At 42.5% G+C, this 19645-nt stretch overlaps 1 protein-coding gene across 2 annotated transcripts in view; it reads left to right on the top strand.

Moving 5' to 3' along the window:
• The window catches only part of cgnl1 (cingulin-like 1), a 28516-nt gene extending 10040 nt beyond the window's left edge, over positions 1-18476 (top strand). The window contains exons 9-19 of one of the 2 annotated variants that reach the window (XM_070961707.1): positions 8718-8924; positions 9025-9129; positions 9214-9366; positions 9863-10033; positions 12785-12946; positions 13106-13195; positions 15648-15731; positions 15960-16084; positions 16411-16519; positions 16676-16839; positions 16930-18476. In XM_070961707.1, the coding sequence (XP_070817808.1) occupies positions 8718-8924; positions 9025-9129; positions 9214-9366; positions 9863-10033; positions 12785-12946; positions 13106-13195; positions 15648-15731; positions 15960-16084; positions 16411-16519; positions 16676-16839; positions 16930-17086 (1527 nt within the window). In that variant the 3' untranslated portion in view covers positions 17087-18476. The remainder of the gene's footprint in view (positions 1-8717; positions 8925-9024; positions 9130-9213; positions 9367-9862; positions 10034-12784; positions 12947-13105; positions 13196-15647; positions 15732-15959; positions 16085-16410; positions 16520-16675; positions 16840-16929) is intronic. The other variant, XM_070961790.1, reaches the window with a different exon arrangement.
• Positions 18477-19645: the final 1169 nt, after the last annotated feature.

Raw genomic sequence — 19645 nt, 5'->3', positions numbered from 1 at the left:
ATGATTTGTTGTTTCAGGCAAAGAGAAGAACAATAATTTCAAACATTTCATCATCCAACAGCATGATTGCCTCAGTCCTCTTGAGTGAAAGCATTTCATGTCTCAGTAGTACCACTGTAGCCTTATGTACATGTTGAAAAGTAAGTTAGCCGTTGACTTTTCAGTGTTCACAGTTCCTCCCATATTTCTGTTAACCCTGTAAATTCCAGTTATACTTGTCTGAGCATAGATTTCATAGCATGAAACAATAAGCAGATGTTTTTGTGCATATCTGCTGTGTTAGTCATAAAGCAGAGAGTCCAGTTCAGTTTTGCTGCCTTGCAGACAAATGCTGACCATCTTATATGTCCTCATTTTTTATGGTGATGTAATTGCATTGTATGAGCAGAGTGGTTAAAACACACGGATCAGCATCGCAGAGCACGTTCACCTGCAGCAGTGACTCGTGGAAATGAAGCTGAACTTGAGTTCACACACTTGAGCTGCGTCAACAGACAGACTGATAAAATGAAAATGAAACACTGTGTAACACTTAAATGTAGCTCGTCATCATTTTCCATGGGAAGTCTTCCTTGCTAGTCAAGTGCAGAGGTGTTTTCTTATCTCATCTTGCCCCTCTAGGGAGGAATGTTTTACAGGAGGAATGATGTTTGATGATAAAATTTAGATATAAATTGCATATGAAACAGTTAGGAGTTGACTTGCTTGTATGATGACTGTTGTAGCTCAGTCGCACTCTCACTGAAAGACCTTGATATGCTCTGAAATTGACACAGACACTCTTCTGTTTCTGCTACATTTGCAAAAAATAAACTGGAAAACTGCGTCTCAGAATTAGAAATCTCTTTGAACCCTCCGTTATGAAAACCAGCAGAGAGGAAGGCGAGTTGAAATGAGACGTGCATGGCAGGAGACAAGACACTGAAAGGACTGAAGACACATTGTTTTCAGTAGGTCGCCGTGTGACTCACGTGTGTCCTGTTTGTCTCAAAGACTGGAAGTTGTCCTTGTTCTGGGCTTCCTGCAGGCCTGGTGGGGGTCCACAGCAGCGCTCTGCAGCAAGAGGCAATGAGAACATTTCCTTTTGTCGAACAGAGGTACTGCTCCCCCGAGGGACTCTCTCATCAGGGGTTTTACCCTCAGTGCTTTGTAAACACTTGGCAAGATGAAGTCATTGTTTGTTTCTCTTTTAAGATATGAAAGAGTTCTCGCTCGTGGAAGCCTTTGGTTTGTGTCTTTGAATTAATGCCCTGTCCGCGGGTCAGACTTTGTGAGCCATTTGTAGATCAGAAGTTAAATCTCCCCATGAAACCTGATGCATGTTGAAGTCCAAAATGTTCACAGCATGTGGACACTTGTAGTTTGAGCTGCAGGTTATGAGAATTTTGTGTAAAGCTGTCACACAGAGTTAAAACAGGAGCCAGAGTGAACTGGGCATTGCTTTTATTTTTCTGGCCCCATCTCTAACCAATGTGCTGCTTCCCCACATTGAGTGGCCCAGGCGTTGTGCAGTGACCAGAGCAGCCCATGCGAAGAAGAATGCTGGAAACTGGAGCACTAAATTGCTCTGTGTACTAGTTAATTGCAGTGGCAAGCCATCACTAATCTAATGAGGTGCCGTTCCTGAGCTGCGTTGTCCTCTCTTCTTTCTGTGCCCTGAAAGAGTGGGGGTAATTGCGGACCTCAGTCATTGATGAATGATGAGTTTGTTTCACACAATAATAGCAGCGGGGGTTGGGACATGCTGAATAAGTGGGTCAGTATGCTGAAGAAGGAGGGGATGCGTGGCTGACCCCCTGAAAGGAGCGGTAGGCCTGTTTTGTGTCTGAAATTGAAAGCTGCATTGTGTTTTCAGTCAGTTGAAATCTGTGGAATTTCATCAAGCTTGAAAAACTCGCGGTCGTACTTTCCTGAGAAGATATGAATTTGCTTATTTTGAGTGTTACTTATCTGAGTTCTTAATGTTCCGTAACCGAAGACGTCTGCACATTTGGACGTGGATTTGATCTTTCATGTCAGCATGTGCTGGTATGCAAAATATGTGGAAAGATGAGGTGCGGCGAGTAGAGGGAAGGGTTTGTTTCCAGGAACGTCGGGGTCAAATTGAAGAATGTGCACCCTGTGGACCTCCTTTTTCACTCAGCTCTCGCTCTACCTCTACAGCGACCTGCGGGACACGCTCCGATCTTTTCATTTCCACCTCTTCAGGGTGCTGCGGTCGCATCTCCATCTCCGCAGCACTCCAGGTTCTCAGTGTTAGAGGCTTTAATAGGTCTCAGCCCTTCTAACTGTAAAGACAGAGCCTTGCGCTTATCACACCATTTCCAGCTCTTGTTATGTTTCACCTACAGCCCTGAGCCACAGTGTGCAACATGGCCGCATTGTTATCACACTCTCATCTGTAACCTCAATCCCAAATGTTGTATTTTTTCATTTCCCAACTCCACAGTTTCCACACAAGCCTCCGCAGTGATCTCCGCCCGCCTAAACGCGGCTCATTTTCTGACCTGCGTCGTTCTCACTCACACGTATCTCTGCCCGCCTCTCCAGTAATCTCTGCCAGTGTGTGAACTGAAGTCTCCCTGTCTGATCATCAAACTTAGCAAGCCCAGAGAAGAGTTCCCCCTCAGGCTTGTTTTGAAAGTAAAGCCTCCCGCATGAGTCTGTGTGTTTGATGATAGTGCGATATTTCCCAGCGTAGCTTCAGGAGCGATGGAAGCAGGAGACGTGCGCCAGTGAGGGAGAAAGGGAATGATGGAGAGACTTTCTGGATCTTCACAAAGATGGCAGGGAATTAGCTGTTTATCCATCCGTGTTGAAATATGAGGTCTTCTAGGTCTTCAAATAGCTTTAATGATAACTTTATAGACTGATGACATTAAACACTCGGGAGCTAAATGCCCTGCAGTTCAGTCAGAAAGGTTTCAGTTCAGAAAACGTTGCTGCGTGGCCATATGAGGGTCACATCCCCGTGTGCCTGTGAGCATCAGTGAGGTGATGTGAGCCGAATCTGTCAAAACAACTTGCAAGACTCAAGTTAAATACTCGTCTTCTCTTGAGATGACCAAGAACATTTGACACCACCTGAGAGTTTACCGTACATTCATCAAACAGTGCTTTTAAAGGCAGTGAGTTTTCTTGTTAAGTTGCAGATGATTGCTAATCTTCCAGTGTTTTAATGATCTGCCATCGTCTAGTTCTCATGACCATGCTGAAATAATGAATCAGGATCTGACAGTCAGACTTATGCTTGTCGCTTGTTTCTCTTGAGACTTAACTGTGCTGTTGATTTTAGTTCTGTCACTGTGAAGCCTTGAAGTCGACATTTGAGTCACAGTCAACTGACACTCTTACACTGCAAAAACTCAGCTATTAAAAAATAAAAGCAGTAAAATGTGGGAAATGTTACTTAGAATAAGAAGAGGAGATTTTCAAACAAGTAAAAATATCTTGTCTCAAAGAGCCCACAGTATTTACTGCGTTTATTTAAGATATTTCAGCTCAATTAGATTTCACTTTTTGCAGTGTAATTTTGATGAACGCTCTGTAATTAACGTAATTATGGTTAAGAAGCGTCATGTCTGGTACACTGTGTCCCATCACACCTTCTGCTTTCATGTCGTGTGACCCAGGTTAACACGCAAAATGAATGGATTCACAGTTTGTTGCTCAATATTTTGACAAAAGTGAGCGCTGTAGATAAGATGATCCGAAAGTTCTTCATATTCAGAAACATGAGACGAGATCACAGACTGCAGTTTGATCAAATCCGGTCCCAGGAAACCCCAGATTTGCTTTTAGATATAATTCTGCACTGACTGCCACAAGTGTCTCTATAGCCTTGTGGATGGAAGCAGTGAGGGACTGCAGTGGTGTCTAGGAAGTTGTTGTTTTACTAATCTTGCAAGCTAGGTGCACTTTCATGTCTTATATCCACGCTTGTGTATGTGGGGATTGCAGTCTTGGCCATAGTTGTCAGCAAAGTGTTTGTAGCGTCACCAGCCAACACCAAGACTCAATTTTCTTAAATTCTCTTTTTATGTCGTTCCTCTCAGAACCATCAGTGTCTCTTAAACGAGCTGCATGCTCACTGGTCTCTGTGAGTCCCTGTTGTATCCAAACCCCCCTGCAGGCTTGCAGCTTGGCTTTGCACAGGGGCTCTTAAAAAGCAGCGTTCTGTTTCCAGTTCTCCAAGGACAAGACAAGATTTGATTACCGTCCTCCTTTGACCAAAGACATGCCAATGCTTCTCAGCTGTCGCGTTTTAATTTCTGCTTCAATCCTTCCTTTCAGTCCATGACAGGCCTTCTGTTCCAGCTAACCTCAGGTGTGGGTACCTTCTTTTATGAGCCATGCTGTTGTATTTGTAACACATCCTTCGTGCTGGCAAAGCAAATCCAGGCCTCTCCCCTGCCAAAGACATTTTTTTCCCTTCTTTTCCTGATATGAGGGTTAAATTCAGATAACGTGATACCATACAGGAAACAACCTGTACTCTGAATGACCTTGGACAGTTATATTAAGTCATGCTTGGGTATGCAGCCCATTTCCATCCAAAGCAACAAGGTTATTTTTCCTTTGTCACAAGGTGGCTTTATCACTCAAGCTCAAAACTGCAAAAACAGGATTTGTCACTTAGTTTTACCTCCCACCACCCAAACAGTGAGCAACTGTCTGGCCAGTAAATACATGTCTACAACATTCACTGTGCTACTAGTCTGTGGAGTCTAAGTCTGTCTTTGGACTTAACAGGAGTTAAAGGTCTTATTCCAGCCTGCCACACATATTTTAGCATCTTTGGTAAACTCTAATCTCTTTGTTTAGACTGAAGTTGTCAGGGCAGGAGGTAATAGCTTGTATTTCAATGACAAGTCAACTCGAAACAGAAAAACATTGACACGATTATCACAATCCACTCTTAAAAACATGAAAGCGTAACAGCTTGGTAGCATGCAGGCCATGACTGTAGGTTAGGATTGTTACTGGAGTCTATAGATGCGTGCAGTAGTGCAGAGGCAGCAGGTGGACGATGAAGCTTCCTGTGTTCCTGTTCCTGTCTGCAGTGGACAGTGAGGTGGAGGTTATGCTTTGCAATGATTGGCCTAAAAGAAAGAATCACACATATTTGTTTGTGGTTCACAGAGGGAAAGTTAACTGAACAACTACAAATGATATATGAAATCTGTGAATGAGATGAGATTTGACAGCACAAGAAAGTGGAAATGTGTGAGTGAGGGTCTACAACAGGAGGAGCAGGAAAGAGAGGGAATTCACAAGTAGTAAAAAGAAGTGTGAGAGGAAACATTTTCCTTACGGACCGTTTGGAGAAGCTTGGTTCTGTATCGGCCAGTCAGTCGCTGTGGGCCAGTGTTTGTCAGTGAAATCATAGTTAGCATGTTTTTACAGCTGCTGTAGAAGGAAGTCATGTGTTTCAGTGCATCCTACAGGAGAACCTGCAGCTGAGCGCACCAGTGAAACAGCTTGTCGTCTCCGTAATGCATTTGTACTCATCCAGCAGTAATACTTCTGACTTGATGCGCCAACTGTGGTCAAGTGGCCGTCTGATAGTTGCATCCAAAATATTTAATTTAACCAAATCTAATTTAAATAGTTAGCACATCCATTTGAAATGTGTTGGTGTAATAAGGATTAACAGACCATCACCAGGAGCACTGGCAGCCTTTGCACTGCACGCTGCATGTTGGGCGCCACTCTGTTGGTCTCTGTGGAACAAATGTTTTCAGAGTTTTCCTGATGGTGGACAGTGGTGACAACATATGGAAAAATACCTCCAACATGTTTTTTTTTTGTTTTGTTTTGTTTTTTTCAAAAAGAAGAGCAACATCAGGAATGAGGAGGGGAGAGAAATGACAACATGTCTGTCTACAGTAGTTCTGAGCAACTTTAATGACGTGGACGGCTAAAGACAAATCCAGGTCCAGAGTTTTATGGTGTTTTTCAGATTACATCTATTTTACCAGGTTGCTGTTCTCAGAAATACAGAGTTCAGGAAAATGGTGGACACTGTGCTTGGTTGTGGATTTCTGTGGCAGGGAGCTGTATTTATTTTTAGATCATTAGCTCTGCTGGAAGCTGATTTGATGGGAATAACTGAGAGAACCAAGATTTCACCACAGCGCACAACCTGGGACACATTTCACTTCCAGCATTCATGTTGCGCTTCAAAGACTGCTCAAAGTTAGTTAATGTGCAACTTTAGACAAACAGTTTGAGTACACACGAGGACCCAGGTCAAACTTTGAGTTCAGGTAGAAGGGGAAAAATGGACTTGTGGTTTGATATTATCAGGTATTCTTCCATGATATTATGCTAAAACACTGAAGCGCGCGTGTGTCGTCAGTCTCTTCATTAAATTTGTATTCAAAGAGGCGATAAAGAGTTGTATTAAATAGACAAATGAAACAAATCATCGTCTGATAGCTGATACAGTGTTTTATTAGTACTAATCCTTTAGTATTTGTTAGGCACACTTTAACACATTTAATGAATGATTAACTTTTTGTAGTGTGAATAGGAAAAGAATAAAGTCAGTGAAGCCTTGCAAGAAATTGAATAGCTTATTTCTAATAATTTAGATGGCTAATTTCTAATGGTTCTCATAGAGGTGACATTCATTTGTTTGTATTCCAGTTGAAGAAAAGTTGATCTTTCCATGAGCGGCTGTAACACTTCCATCACTGCGTCCCCTCCCACCTCCTCTCACAGACAGCAGCAGGGTCTGCCTCTCCCTGGCTGGGTGGCTTTGCCCCTGTTTTTAACTCGTACGGCCCAGTGTGGGAAGTGGGACAGTGTGAGGGCTGAACATGTTGTGTATTTTGTTAAAATGGAGCACAGACACAGTCCTGACACACACTGTCAGTGCGTTTCGTGAAGGCTGTGTTTAGCTCGACATCCCACCCAACCCCTTTTTCCATTCCTGAGCTTCCACCTTCAACACAATCACAGTGCAGCCCAGACAGCCACATGGATTACAGAATGTTTTACAACACTGACAAATATTTGGGTCATTTTAGGTGGAAGGCCAGTTAACAGCATTAGCACAAACTGCAGATGCATCGGTCCAGGATGGAAATTATAATGTTCAGTATTTGTTCAGAGAGGTGTTGACTTAACTTGATGGTAATTTTGAAGGATCTAGTTAGTGATGCTGCATTATACTGAGAGGCGTTTCTCATCTTTACAGTAGTTCACCCTCTTTTATATCCTCAGTATTTACACTTGTGATTTAGTTTGTGTAAAGTCTTTGTGTGTATTTTATTTCTTTTGTATTTGTTATCCGACATCTCAGTTCTCTTTTGTTTGGCTAATCTTGAGAGGTGAAACAGCGTTGTCTCTGAGTCTGGCAGTATGGAGTCTGTGCAGGGCTTCTCGCTCCTGTGACCAAACTACATGACCCAGTGAGGGAGAGATGAGGGCGGCTTTGTGGTGACAGGGGAAACAGGTCTGACTGGCCTGCCACCACTGAAGCAGGGAGGCACCCGTCATCTTTCTGGTACAGGAGGTTCCTCTATTCATGCACGGTGATGACGAGACGAACTGACCAACGAGTGCCTTTCACCTTAGTCACCCAGGGTATTAAGGAGTGAGGAGTAGTAGACTTTGGATTCCAGCAGAAACTAACGTGGATAAGTTACCACCCTCAAAACCCCCTTCAAATTCCAATGACACTACAAAACCACAAGTCACAAAACTGTATCTTTTTTTCTGTTGCAGTTAAAATCTTCCTGTTTTTCCTGATACATCACTTCAGTGGAATCCATATTTTATGATTTTTCTCTTCCTGTTTATTTTGATGCAACTTAGCAGGAAGCTGTCTGCTGTAGGGATTTTTGCAGCACTTCAAAAAGGTGCTGCTTGAAAATAACTTATCACACGCACACACACAAGCTACTTGGTGACATTCTTTGATGTCAGCAATGTGCTTTGTTAACCCTTCGACCCATTTTCACAGTGTTGGTTTAATTGAATTGTTCATCGGTTGCAGCTCTGTCATATAGTGAAACGGTAACTGTAGATTGTGTTCTGGTCTGCGTCCTCAGATGTCCAAACACAGACATACCTCACTGTGGTGAGATAAAGGAAATTGTCAAACAGGTTTCTGAACATTCCATGTAAAAATCTTGTTTCTAAACAAACCCTTGCAAGGTGCTTGTCACCCTGCACGGTCATTCACTGGAAAGGTGTCATCACAACTGGAACGTGTTGTCAGTCATACAGATTGAGACGTGTGGTTGTTGTCAATTTTCTTTGTCTTTGTTTCCTGTCACTCCACCCTGAAGTTTCAGAGCCAAAGCACACACTTCATTCACAAATGTGGACACTGAAAACCCATCGTACAGCAGTATGAGGTGGAAAAACTGAATCTAGTGACACAGGGGACTAACAGGTCCTCCTTGCTCACCTACTGTCTTTGTGTGGCCCTCAATCAGCAGTGGCTAATGAGAGCTCAGATTTAACTACCTCCATTCGTGGTTTATTCTCAAGTGTGAGAGAATTGCAGGAGGACATTGTTACACTGAGTCTCCACAGCAACAAAACTTCAGGGAGAATCTTATCACTTTAGACAGCTTTTTGTTGCATGAGGCATTCAAGAGAGTCTCAAACCTACCATCGTGTTTCATTGTTCCACTTTCTGTTGAGTGTCACACTCTCCTACCTCCTTTTAACTGAAGCCTTGTGTCTGTTGTGATCTGCAGAGCAGCGCAGCAGTGGTCCGTGAGAAGGCTGAAGTGGAGGCAGCCAAGGGTGCGGTGGAGGGCCAAGCAGGACGGCTGACCCAAGAGGCCGAGCGGCTGCGCAGACGGGCACAGGAGCTGGAAAATGAGGTGGCCAAACTAAACCGCATCATTGATGAAGCCAAGCTGCAGGAGAGCAGGCTGGGGGACAGAGTTGGCCGACTCGAGGTGAGGGGTCAGGAAAGTCACAGACCTGCAGCTGATGCAGGTTTTATTATATTTCTGTCTTCTATATATGAAAGTCTTACTGTATATGACCACTTCACAGAGAGAGAAAAAACAATTGGAAGAATCTTTAGCTGAAATTAAGGAGCAAGAAGAGGAGATGTCACGTGCCAATCGAGCGTTGACCATTCGGTTGGAGGATGTGCAGGTGAGATCAGCAACACTGCGCTAAACTGCATGTGGAGAAACAGTTTTCTGTCACAAGCATCTTTAACATTGTGTCCTTCTGCAGAGGAACTTGACCAAACTGAGCAGTGAACACAAGGAGTTGGAGGAGAGGTTACAAGAGGAGAGGACTCAGAAGGAGCAGTTCAAGAACATGAAGAACAACATCGAGGATGAGAGGAGGTTGTTGGACCGCACAGTGGAGAAGCTCCAGAGGGAAGTGAGTGCACTCGAGTCTGGAGCACAGTAACATTGGTCCCAGCAAATGCTCCTCAGCTTCAGAGTTTAGCTGTAGTTATGAAATAAGAAGTTATTTAAACAATGCAGAGTGCTCATTCAGTTTCACGTACATTAAGTCCAGAGAATGTCATCAAAGAAAAGAAAAGGGAAGGGGTATGTTAAAAGCTTAATCTCAGGCATGTTGATTTAAAATGCCAGCTAGCAGAAAGAGGAAAAGCCAGATTTCCTGAAGAACATTTTCTTTTTGGCGACCATTGAAGTATTTGACATTTTTTTTAAATAAAGCCTTTGAAAGGATTGAAAGTCCCCTTTCATAGAAAATACATTTTATAACATGGCAAGATCAAATGACATTTAAAAATGCATAACAAATGTTAGTGACCATTATTGCACACATATAAAACAGAGGAAAATGGATCTTCTTTTTCACATTTCTTTCTCTCTTTGCTCTTTTCTCCATCTCACTGTGCCTGCAGATGAATGATATTGTGGATGCATCCCAGTCATCCACCCGAGAGCTGCAGGAGCAGATCGATATTTACAAAGAGAAGAACCGTCGGGAGCTGACGGAGCTGCAGAGGCTCCTGAAGGAGCGAGGACAGGAGCTGGAGAAGTACCTACAAGCCACGAAAACCCTGCAGGATGAGGTACAGTGGGCCATGTCAGCCTCTTTTAACGTAATGGGCACAGATTTGAATGTTGACACCACTTTCATGGCGAGAGTGGTCAAATAAAGGGCATCATTAGTCAACCCAGTGGAGGACTGCCATGCAGAACAGTGGATGATGAGCCATTGTTCTGACTCAACCAGTTAAACCCCCTCCCTCAACATCGCCCTCTCCTTTCAGAGAGAGACGTCATCGCTTAGGTATTTGTGCTCCCTGCTGCCCTCTCAGACCCAAAACATAATATTAAAGTGAAGTTGAGTCGTCCCACAGAAAATCTCTGCTCTTTGTTCAGATCAGTGTTTACACTCTCAGCTAGAATTAAAATGGAAAGTGGGGAATTCCTTTATAATGCTTTAACGTGTGGCCATAACATAATGGTGAATCTTGTGACCACTCTACATTGTTTGCTCAAGTCATTTATCCTTTTCAGCACTCTGGAATGTGAAGAATGCTTTTTGTTGGCGGCAGAAATAGATGAATGTGAATAATTTATGGTTGAAAGAGGGTGGCTTATGTTGTTTTATTTATCTGTCAAACATTTATTTAATGAGGTGGGGTGGTTCAGATTGTATTTACGGTGACCACGCAGAAACAGTTTTATAGTTCAGTGAAAGAAGAAAAGCTTTCAGGGCATTGTGAGATATAATGTCGTTTTACAGCACTCCTACTGGGTCAGCATCCACCTGCAGTTTCCTGAGACCGTGTGAGTTACAGGGTCTGTGAAAGAGATGGAACAGCTGCACATCACATCTAAACCTGACACTCAGTTTTGGTGATTCGGTCGTTTAAAAAGAGATGATGTCAAACCATGTAGAGTTTTGAGCACCGGTGGTGTGATGAAAAAGTGCTTAGTTTTGTGTTGTACCTACATGCACACCTGGACAAAATACACACCATGAACACAGGGTTTGATGTGATGCAGCGAGAGGTGAAAGGAAGCAGTATAGAGAAGAAGATGACTGTAAACAAGCAGATATAAACGATGCAGATTAAAAAAATAGGGGTTTGCAAATGTTTTATGAAGTAGGAAATGCATTCAGCATGTTTGTTAGGCCTCAAGGACACATACAACGTGACCTAACTCTAACTGTAAACAAAACCATGTCTGTTTATAATGACAACTCCACCAGGTACCTTTAATAGAGGTTTTGGCAGACTATGCCCTGATTTTAAGCTCAGGAGGCTTCCTAGTAAAGAAAAAAGGAAAGTGTACCGACATTTCCTTCTGTGGGAGGAATTCTCTACTAGAACCTTTACTCATGACCGTCAGACTTTATTTGACATACATAACATGCTGCACTTTTACCCATCTGGATATTCTTGATGTGGACTTTCAGCTGTACTTGTGAGTAAAGGACAAGGTCAACATCCTTTTTCCTGCCTTCATCTGTGGTGATGTATCTTTGTCCAGCTGGTGTGCAGGAAAAGGAGGATGTCAGTGTTGTGATATCATTGTTATGAAAGCTGCACTGGCAGGATTCACATCCTCCCTCACTTCTCTGAGAAACTAACTGTTCTGGACTGGGCCTACTGAGTCCACTTTTCCAGCTGCTGTCAAATACCCCTGTCTGTCTCCACCCATGTACTTGGCAGACTATTACTAAAATTACAAGTATAGGCCACATACAACCCTGATTCCAGAAACACTGGAACATTGTGTAAAATGTTAATTAAACTGAATATGATCAATTTCTATATACTCAGTTGAAAACTGTACAAAGACAATATATATTTAATGTTCTACCTCATCAATGTCGTTGATTTTGGAAATCAACTTTACCACAGGTGAACAGGTTCATTGGTAACAGGTGATAGTGTCATGATTGGGTATGAAAGGGGCATCCTGGAAAGGCTCAGTCGTTCACAAACAAGGATGGAGAGAGGTTCACCACTTTGTGAACACGTGATTGTATAAAGGATGTTACTACATGGGGTCAGGAAGACTTCGTAAAACTGGACTTTTTTTAGGATCAGGGTTGCACCTGCCCTCTTTAGAAGTGTAGCTTAGAGGCCAGAACAGCTGTAGGCTGAAGTCACAGCAGGTTTCACCTTCTAGATCTGCTTTATTCATTTGTTTAACACAGTAATTTATTCATATCCAAACCTTTGTATTGCTATTCAGGGCTTGAGAGAGGATGATTATCCCATTACACCTTTTACAAAGGCTTTGTATGCTTAAAATTCATCATCAGTATTTACATGATGAAACATGGAACAGTTCTGCACTAATGGCCAAATATTTGTTCTGGGTGAGAAATAAGGGCAGATGATGAATTTTCATTGTCTTAGCGTTAAGCAATGGGGCAATTTTCCAGCTGTGGAGGGCACTGCTGTTGATTGAACACAGGGGGAAACACTAAAACACGAGCTGCACTGGATTCATTAGTCACTCATGGGACCATATCATCATTTCCCTAAGCAGCAACTAAATTGTTGGGCATTGCTACAGCGGCAATGCTCGATAAGATGCGAGACAACATGTTAAAGAAGGAGATGGACTTCCATTAGCAGAGGTGGGTTTAATCCACACTTACTGCAGAAGCATTTATAACATGCTGAAGGTCCTTTACTGAGACACTGAATCCTTACTAGACCAGTTTTGCTGATCTTCAGGGATCCCAAATGTGTCAGAAGACATTTTTTGTGTTCTAGGTATTTACACAGGACAATATAATGTGTAAGCGATAAGATAACTTAAGCTAATAATTATGTTGATGCATTTGGTTTTAGTTGTCACACAAGGAGGAGGACCTACGACGGTGTCAGAGGGAACGAGACGAAGCTGTGCTCAGGGAGAACATGCTGGAGAAGAGGGTCTGTGATCTGGAGGTGGAGGCTGAGACAAAGGTCCACAATAAAGAAGACAAAGCTCGACACATCAAACTCATGGAGGTATGTAGTGATGCCACATAAAGCCACTCATAAAGGTTTCGCTATCAGTGGACATGATAAAAAGCCTTTAGACATTTAGGATACCGGCACACCTCAGTAAACCTCGTCAGTGGATAAGCTGCATACTCACTGTGCAGATGTAACCACTTGGTTTTGCAGGACAGGATTGCTCAGCTGGAGCTGGACCTGGATGAGGAGCGTCAGAGTGGAGACCAGCTGATGGACAGGATAGACCGAGGAAGAGAGCAGGTACAACACACACAGACACACACTCAACACACTGTCATTATCAGTGCTCACCCGTGTCAGTGACCTGCTGTCCATGTTCACTTTAGATCACACAGATGTGTCTCTGTTCCATCTCAACCTGTAAATGATATCCAGATCTCCTATTGCCTTGTCTTCCACCTCTAACATCATGACCGCAATCACTAATCTGAATCAAACGAACACATGAACTCCACAAAACAGCTTCAGGTCTCAAATGAAGTCCTGAAGGAGTCAGTTCACATGATTCACATGCAGGCTGATGGGTTATATGAACGCCCTCTCAGGTGTGTGCGTCTGTGTGTGTGTCTCTTTACATCTAATATGCACACTCCGCAATTTCCCAGTTTATTTCTGGTCAGGATAAAGTGGACAGGTTATTGCTTTGTAAGATGATCTTGCATAATAATTCAGGTTGGCGGCCTGCCAGCGTGGCCTGAGAGCGTCTATCCAATTTTCATGCATCAGCCACAAAAGATCCTTCTTAACGCAGCGCTCGAGCCAACACATGCGAGCTGCCAAATGTCTCAAGTTTTCAGGTTGCTGGAGTTCACTTGGAAATTACGCTCAGTAACTTCATCTCAAGAGCAAATCCAGTTCTTGTGTTTGAAGTCAGTTTTTATATCCTTGCAAGCAAATGCTCCAGTTTTCCTTCCTCGCTGATAAAGCTGCTGACGGAGGCACTGTGAAGTAAGATTTAGATAAAGTACATGTGCTTTTAGGATTGTTGTTTGTTCGTGGGAGAGTGCTTACTAATCAGAGGGAGGATGTCGGTGCTGGAGTGTTTGAAATAATACTGCTTTATTGCAGCCCTACGGATTTTATACTAATGTGTGTGTCTTCTGTAGCACATACTGTAAAGTGCAGCGGTCAGAGTTTCAAAACTAGAGTGAGAGTCGGCACAGTTACAGGTTCCTCTCAGTCTGGATCCGACACAGATTCGACGATTGTGACCAAAATTTGACAGTAATGCCACATAGCGACATCAAGAGAGGCTTAGTGTGGTTGAGTAGAGTATTTAAATCTACGGCTTCCCTTTTAAAAAATTCCTGGCACTGAGAAAAGAGTGGCATTGTGACAAAGTGGCAGCGGTTCAGCATGAGGCTGAGGTCGGTTGTCAAGGCAACACTCGAGCCTTGTGCAGTCAAAGTGGAGTAGGTTGAGTGTGTCTGTGTGTGTGAGTGCGCACACACACACATATATGGGTGAGTGCTGGTGTGTGTGTGCCTTAATGTCTGTGGGGATGAGAGGGAGTCGGGGGGGGGTGTATGGCTATGGGGTGGAGGGGTGGTGGGGTGGAGGGGTTGCAGCAGAGGCAGCAGGAAGAACACCTGCGTCTCTCCTGGCACCAGGTGCTCCTCTCCTGTCTAAATGAGAGTAATCTCCCCTCTCCTCTCCTGCCGTCTTTCACAAAGCAGATTAGTTTCGCTCTATGTTCCAGTCTGCTGATTCAGCTCCCTCAAGCACTGTGCTGGCTGCACCAGTTATAGGGGCCATCGTTCATCAGAGCAGCCCACTGTCACCCACTAATTGGCATAAAATATCACCAATTCTAAGCTTCCCTCACAAAGAAAGAACTATCACCACTGTATCGATTAGTTTCAGCCTCCCTTCTTTTGAACTTGGCTATCGCTGAGCCGTCATGTTGATGCAGTGAGGCCTGTCCGGGCTCATTCATGTTCAGTGAGTGGATGTACAAAGACAGATTAGCATTAAAGGATTTGTTTTTTCATTCATTTTGGGATAAACGCTTGTTCACTTTCTTGCTGAGAGTTTGATGTGAAGATTTATACTGCTCTCGTATCTGTCTGTTAGATATAAAGCTAGCAGCCAGTTACCTTAGCTTAGCATAAAGACTGTACAGGGGGGAAACAAAATCTGCCTACCAGCACCTCTAGCTTATAATATTTACATAACCCTGTGTAAAACCACAATTTCTCATTTTTCTACTTCAGTTTTTGTACAAAAGAGATGTCTTGTTAATCAGTGAGCTTTAGAGGTGCTGGTAGGTGAATTTATGTCTTTCCAGTCTTTAAGCTAAGCTAAGCTAAGCTAAGCTAACCAGCTGCAGGTGGTATTGTATTGAATACTGAATGTTGTATAATCACACACAGCCTCACAAAAGTGTTGCCAGGTTTAAAAGCTAATATTTAATATATAGTCTGAAATCACGCAGGTATATTTTATCTACAGAAACTACAACCATGTGTCACACAAGCTCTCAACAAAAAGTGGAATGCGGCTAAACAAGAAAATCAAACTCACCAATTAACTGAGGCCCTTTGAGCATTAATCTTCTGTTGTTTAGCATTTTGACTCACTGAGCTCTGCAGTGGTTTCTGTTGCTGAGTGAGACTCAGACAGTCTCTGATAATAATTGTCATCAGACTGTGTGGGACCGTAGCGATGACAGTGTCTGGACTCGGCTTGACAGGTGGAGCAGATGAGGAATGAACTCCTGCAGGAGAGGGCTAGCAGACAGGACCTGGAGTGTGACAAGATGGCTCTGGAGAGACAGGTACACACTCTCCTGTCTGGAGGAAAACAACTACACACAGTTACTCCACAGACTCACAACGAAGCACCAACTCATTTCATTCATATGTCTTTTCATCATTTTCATTTGATTGTATTCATGCTCACATCAGTTTCAAATTCATATCTTTGCTACACTGACATGATTCTGGTATGAACAGACATTTAAGCGTTTAGCACCTCACCGCTTCTCTCTTCGTGACCTCTCTAGAACAAAGACCTGAAGACCAGAGTTTCTTACCTGGAGGGCTCCCAGAAGTCCAGCAAAGAGGGCCTGGTAGCCCAGCTGGAGGACCGCATACTGGAGCTGGAGGAGAGGCTGGAGGGGGAGGAAAGGTGAGACAAAGGCTCCGATTGGGAATAGAGAGAGTGCTGTGAGTAAGGTGATGGAAGAGGGAAGCTTCAGAGGGAAGGTTGACTGAAAAGTAGAGGTTCATTAATTTGGATATGACAGGCAGGAAGTGACTTCTAGCTTTCAGATGAAAGTTAGTTTATACTTGGACACTGATGGATTTGGGCTACAACTTTGGAGCTTATGTAGGAGCTGATTCACAGGAATCATCCGACTCTGTGTAATCAAACCCTGTAGAGACTCTGACCAGCTCTTAATTCTGTGAGTTTTAAGATTTATGCCTGTCAGAATGATGCTGCGTGTGTTTCAGGGAGCGTGCCAACCTGCAGCTGGTAAACCGCCGTCTGGAGAGGAAGGTGAAAGAGATGATGATGCAAAGTGAAGAAGAACAGCATTCAATGCAAGATCAAAAGGACCAAGTACGTCATAAAACACTCTAATGCTCAAACAGTCATTAAACTCAATTTGTTATAGGCCTATAATTAAATTAATAGCCAGTCAACCATACAGTGAAAATACTTGTTGATCTTTGTTTGAACCCTTTTAATCTTGTGCATGTCAATTTCTTCCTCAAGCTGAATCTGCGCCTAAAAGCGGTGAAACGGCAGATGGATGAGGCTGAGGAGGAGATCGACCGACTGGAGCACAGCAAGAAGAAGCTGCAGAGAGACCTGGATGAGCAACAGGAGGCCAACGAGCAGCTCCAGAGCCAGCTCAAAGCTCTGAGAAGTGAGATCAGGTAAACAGCAAGAACGAAAAAGAAAAGGCTTAAAAACAATCCAGACATATTCTCAGTGTCCTCGTTCTAATGTTGTTGTGTCTCCTCCAGGCGTAAGAACACCTCGGCCCCGCTGCTCAACAGTCTGCAAGATGAAGATGACGACGACGACGACATTAGCACCGATGGGGAGACGTACTTCAGCTCATCATCGGGCTACAAGCGCTCTTCAAGTCAGGACGACATCCTGTCCACCTTCACATTGTAAAGCAACCTTGAGGTGGAGGATAAAGCTGCTGTGTGTTCATCACTGTAGGACCAAACGGCTGGTGATCCGTGCCATGTGCTTTTCAACACAATTGTAGCTATTCCTCCAAAACGTGTGTGAGACTTTCTCGCTAATATCTGGATAATTTGAAGTATGTTTTGCGCAAATCCACACATAATCCACACATAATGCACACATAATGCTCTGGGATATTAATTCTAGGTCCAGTCTCAGTGTCCATAAAGTCACTCAGTATTATTTGAGCAGCATTCATGAAAGTTTTGATGTTTTAGCCTGAACTGTAGAAACTGTATATACTGTTCAATCTGGTCATTTTACATTCCCACATGTAGTCTCTATTCCTTTATTAACAAATGGATTACACATGTCTGTGATTTTCCTAGCATTAGTAAACTTGAAAACGAACTCTTTAATGCACTGTAAAACAATGCAACCAGCACTGCCTTTATGAACAATATGATGTTTTTAACCCTTATTTTTTATGCCTATCAAACTTAATTCATGGACAATATCTTAATTTTTGTATCATTCAGTAAAATAAAATATATTTACCTTTTGTTTTTTCTTTTTTCAAAGAATGAAGATGAAATCAAATATATGAAGTGAGGAGTGTCAGGATGTTTTTATTTTATTTATTCATGGTTGAATATACAAATCCTGACTCAGTGATGGCTTTAGGGAACAGTAAATGAGGGATTTTGTACACATTCATTTTTATACAGTTTTATATGGTTTGGTGTCAAGTAATAGATCCATGAAAATGTTACCAACAGGCATGTGTTGTCATTTCATCACACAGGTTACTATTAGTATATGTAGTAACATCTTAGTGACATCACGGTATTGCTTATACAACTGCAGGAAAAGTCTGCTTCATACAATCATGTGGAAATACCTAAATTAACCTTCTTTAGTCTTTTCTGTGTTTATTGATCCTGAATATAGATCTCTAATCTGCAACTTCTGACAGTTACAGCAGCAAACAAAGCCAAACCGTTTCATCTCTGAAAACACTTTAACTTCTGTCTCTGGTGATTTTGCTCTGAAGGGGAAAGTGTTGATACTGAACATTTTGTTTAACCTCATGTGTATTTGAAATGTGCCAGCGTGTACATGAGGCCTGTCAGAGAACACGTGTGGACCTCCTTAAATTCTCCTTGAACAGAATGAGGGAATTTCTTCACTTGAGATGAACTGATGATGTTTTTGCTACACTGTGATGACTTGCACTCTCTGAATATGCCCAAGTCTGATGCCTGTGGAGGGAGAGTGGATTGAGACAGATTCCTGCCACTACCTCTCTGTACACATTTTTATGTTCATAAATCCTGCTGAGACTAAAATAAAGTTGCTTCCAGTTACTCTCACATGCTTTGTCCTTGTTCAGTAATTTTCTGGTTTCAGCACTTAAAGATCCCCTCCAGGCATGTATTATGAAGTATAAACATACTCTGCTTTGAATAATAATTTGTGTCCGTTCTGGTTTTTCTATAAATGTTCAAATACCTCTCTCATTGAGAAATTAATCAGTGAAAATGTAAATAATTCATCAAGCAGTAGTGGTCATTTAAAGTACAATGTTGAATATTTATCCGTTATGTCTTAACATGTATGATAAGACTTCAGTGATCCCACACCAGGGAATTTCAGCCATGACATTATCTGAATGTTACCCGATGAAGGTGGAGCTGATAGCTATAAATATGTCAATCATATATCAAACTGCTTTGTTGTTTCTGATTTGTTACAAGAACTGTCCAGAAATGTCAGAACGAGCACAGAATTTGGGATTGCAGCTTTAGAATTAAGGAAAATGTCACTTTATAGTAGAAAATTTATGAAACTTTGAAAAAGAATCAAACAGGTTGGGTTTAACTTGCAGTATAGGCAGATTTTTCCCACGTTTTAAGAAATTAACCTTTAGCACTCAATAATACAACACAAGATACAAATGAGCTTTTTCTGATTCTGATTCTGAAGTACAACACCTGAGTAACTGTACTTCCCACCAGTGGTTCTGACTGAGATGATTTGATCTGTCTGGTGATCACTGACTTCGCTTATCCTCCAGTAGAATCTGTGTGGGGTCAAAGCAGCTGTGTCAATAGCAGCTCTTTATCTTTAATTTCGTGCTCAGTGGGTCTGTATGTGTCCTGCTGGAACAAATGAAGCATATGGATCCCGTGTTTGGGCCTGATCATCTTTCAAGGCAGCCTGAGCTTTGACCCTCAGTCTCTGGGGTTTAAAAGAAAGAAAGAAAGAAAGAAAGAAAGAAAGAAAGAAAGAAAGAAAGAAAGAAAGAAAGAAAGAAAGAAAGAAAGAAAAAGATTGAATCTTGGTGTAAAGCTGCAGCATACGGTTGAAAATGTATGTATTTATAAAAGATTCAGGCCACAGTGTAGAGATCTGTTTTTACTTTCATGTTAAAGAGTCATTTTCTGTCAATCAGTGTCCAAAAAAATCCCCTTTTTTAAAAATATTTCAAAATAATAAAACATGAAAATGGATTCCGTCCCAGTCTTTACGCTGATGTCCACA

The sequence above is a fragment of the Chaetodon trifascialis genome, chromosome 1, assembly GCF_039877785.1.
Source record: "Chaetodon trifascialis isolate fChaTrf1 chromosome 1, fChaTrf1.hap1, whole genome shotgun sequence".
Taxonomy (NCBI): Eukaryota; Metazoa; Chordata; class Actinopteri; order Chaetodontiformes; family Chaetodontidae; genus Chaetodon; species Chaetodon trifascialis.
This window is presented reverse-complemented; position numbering and strand designations above follow the sequence as displayed.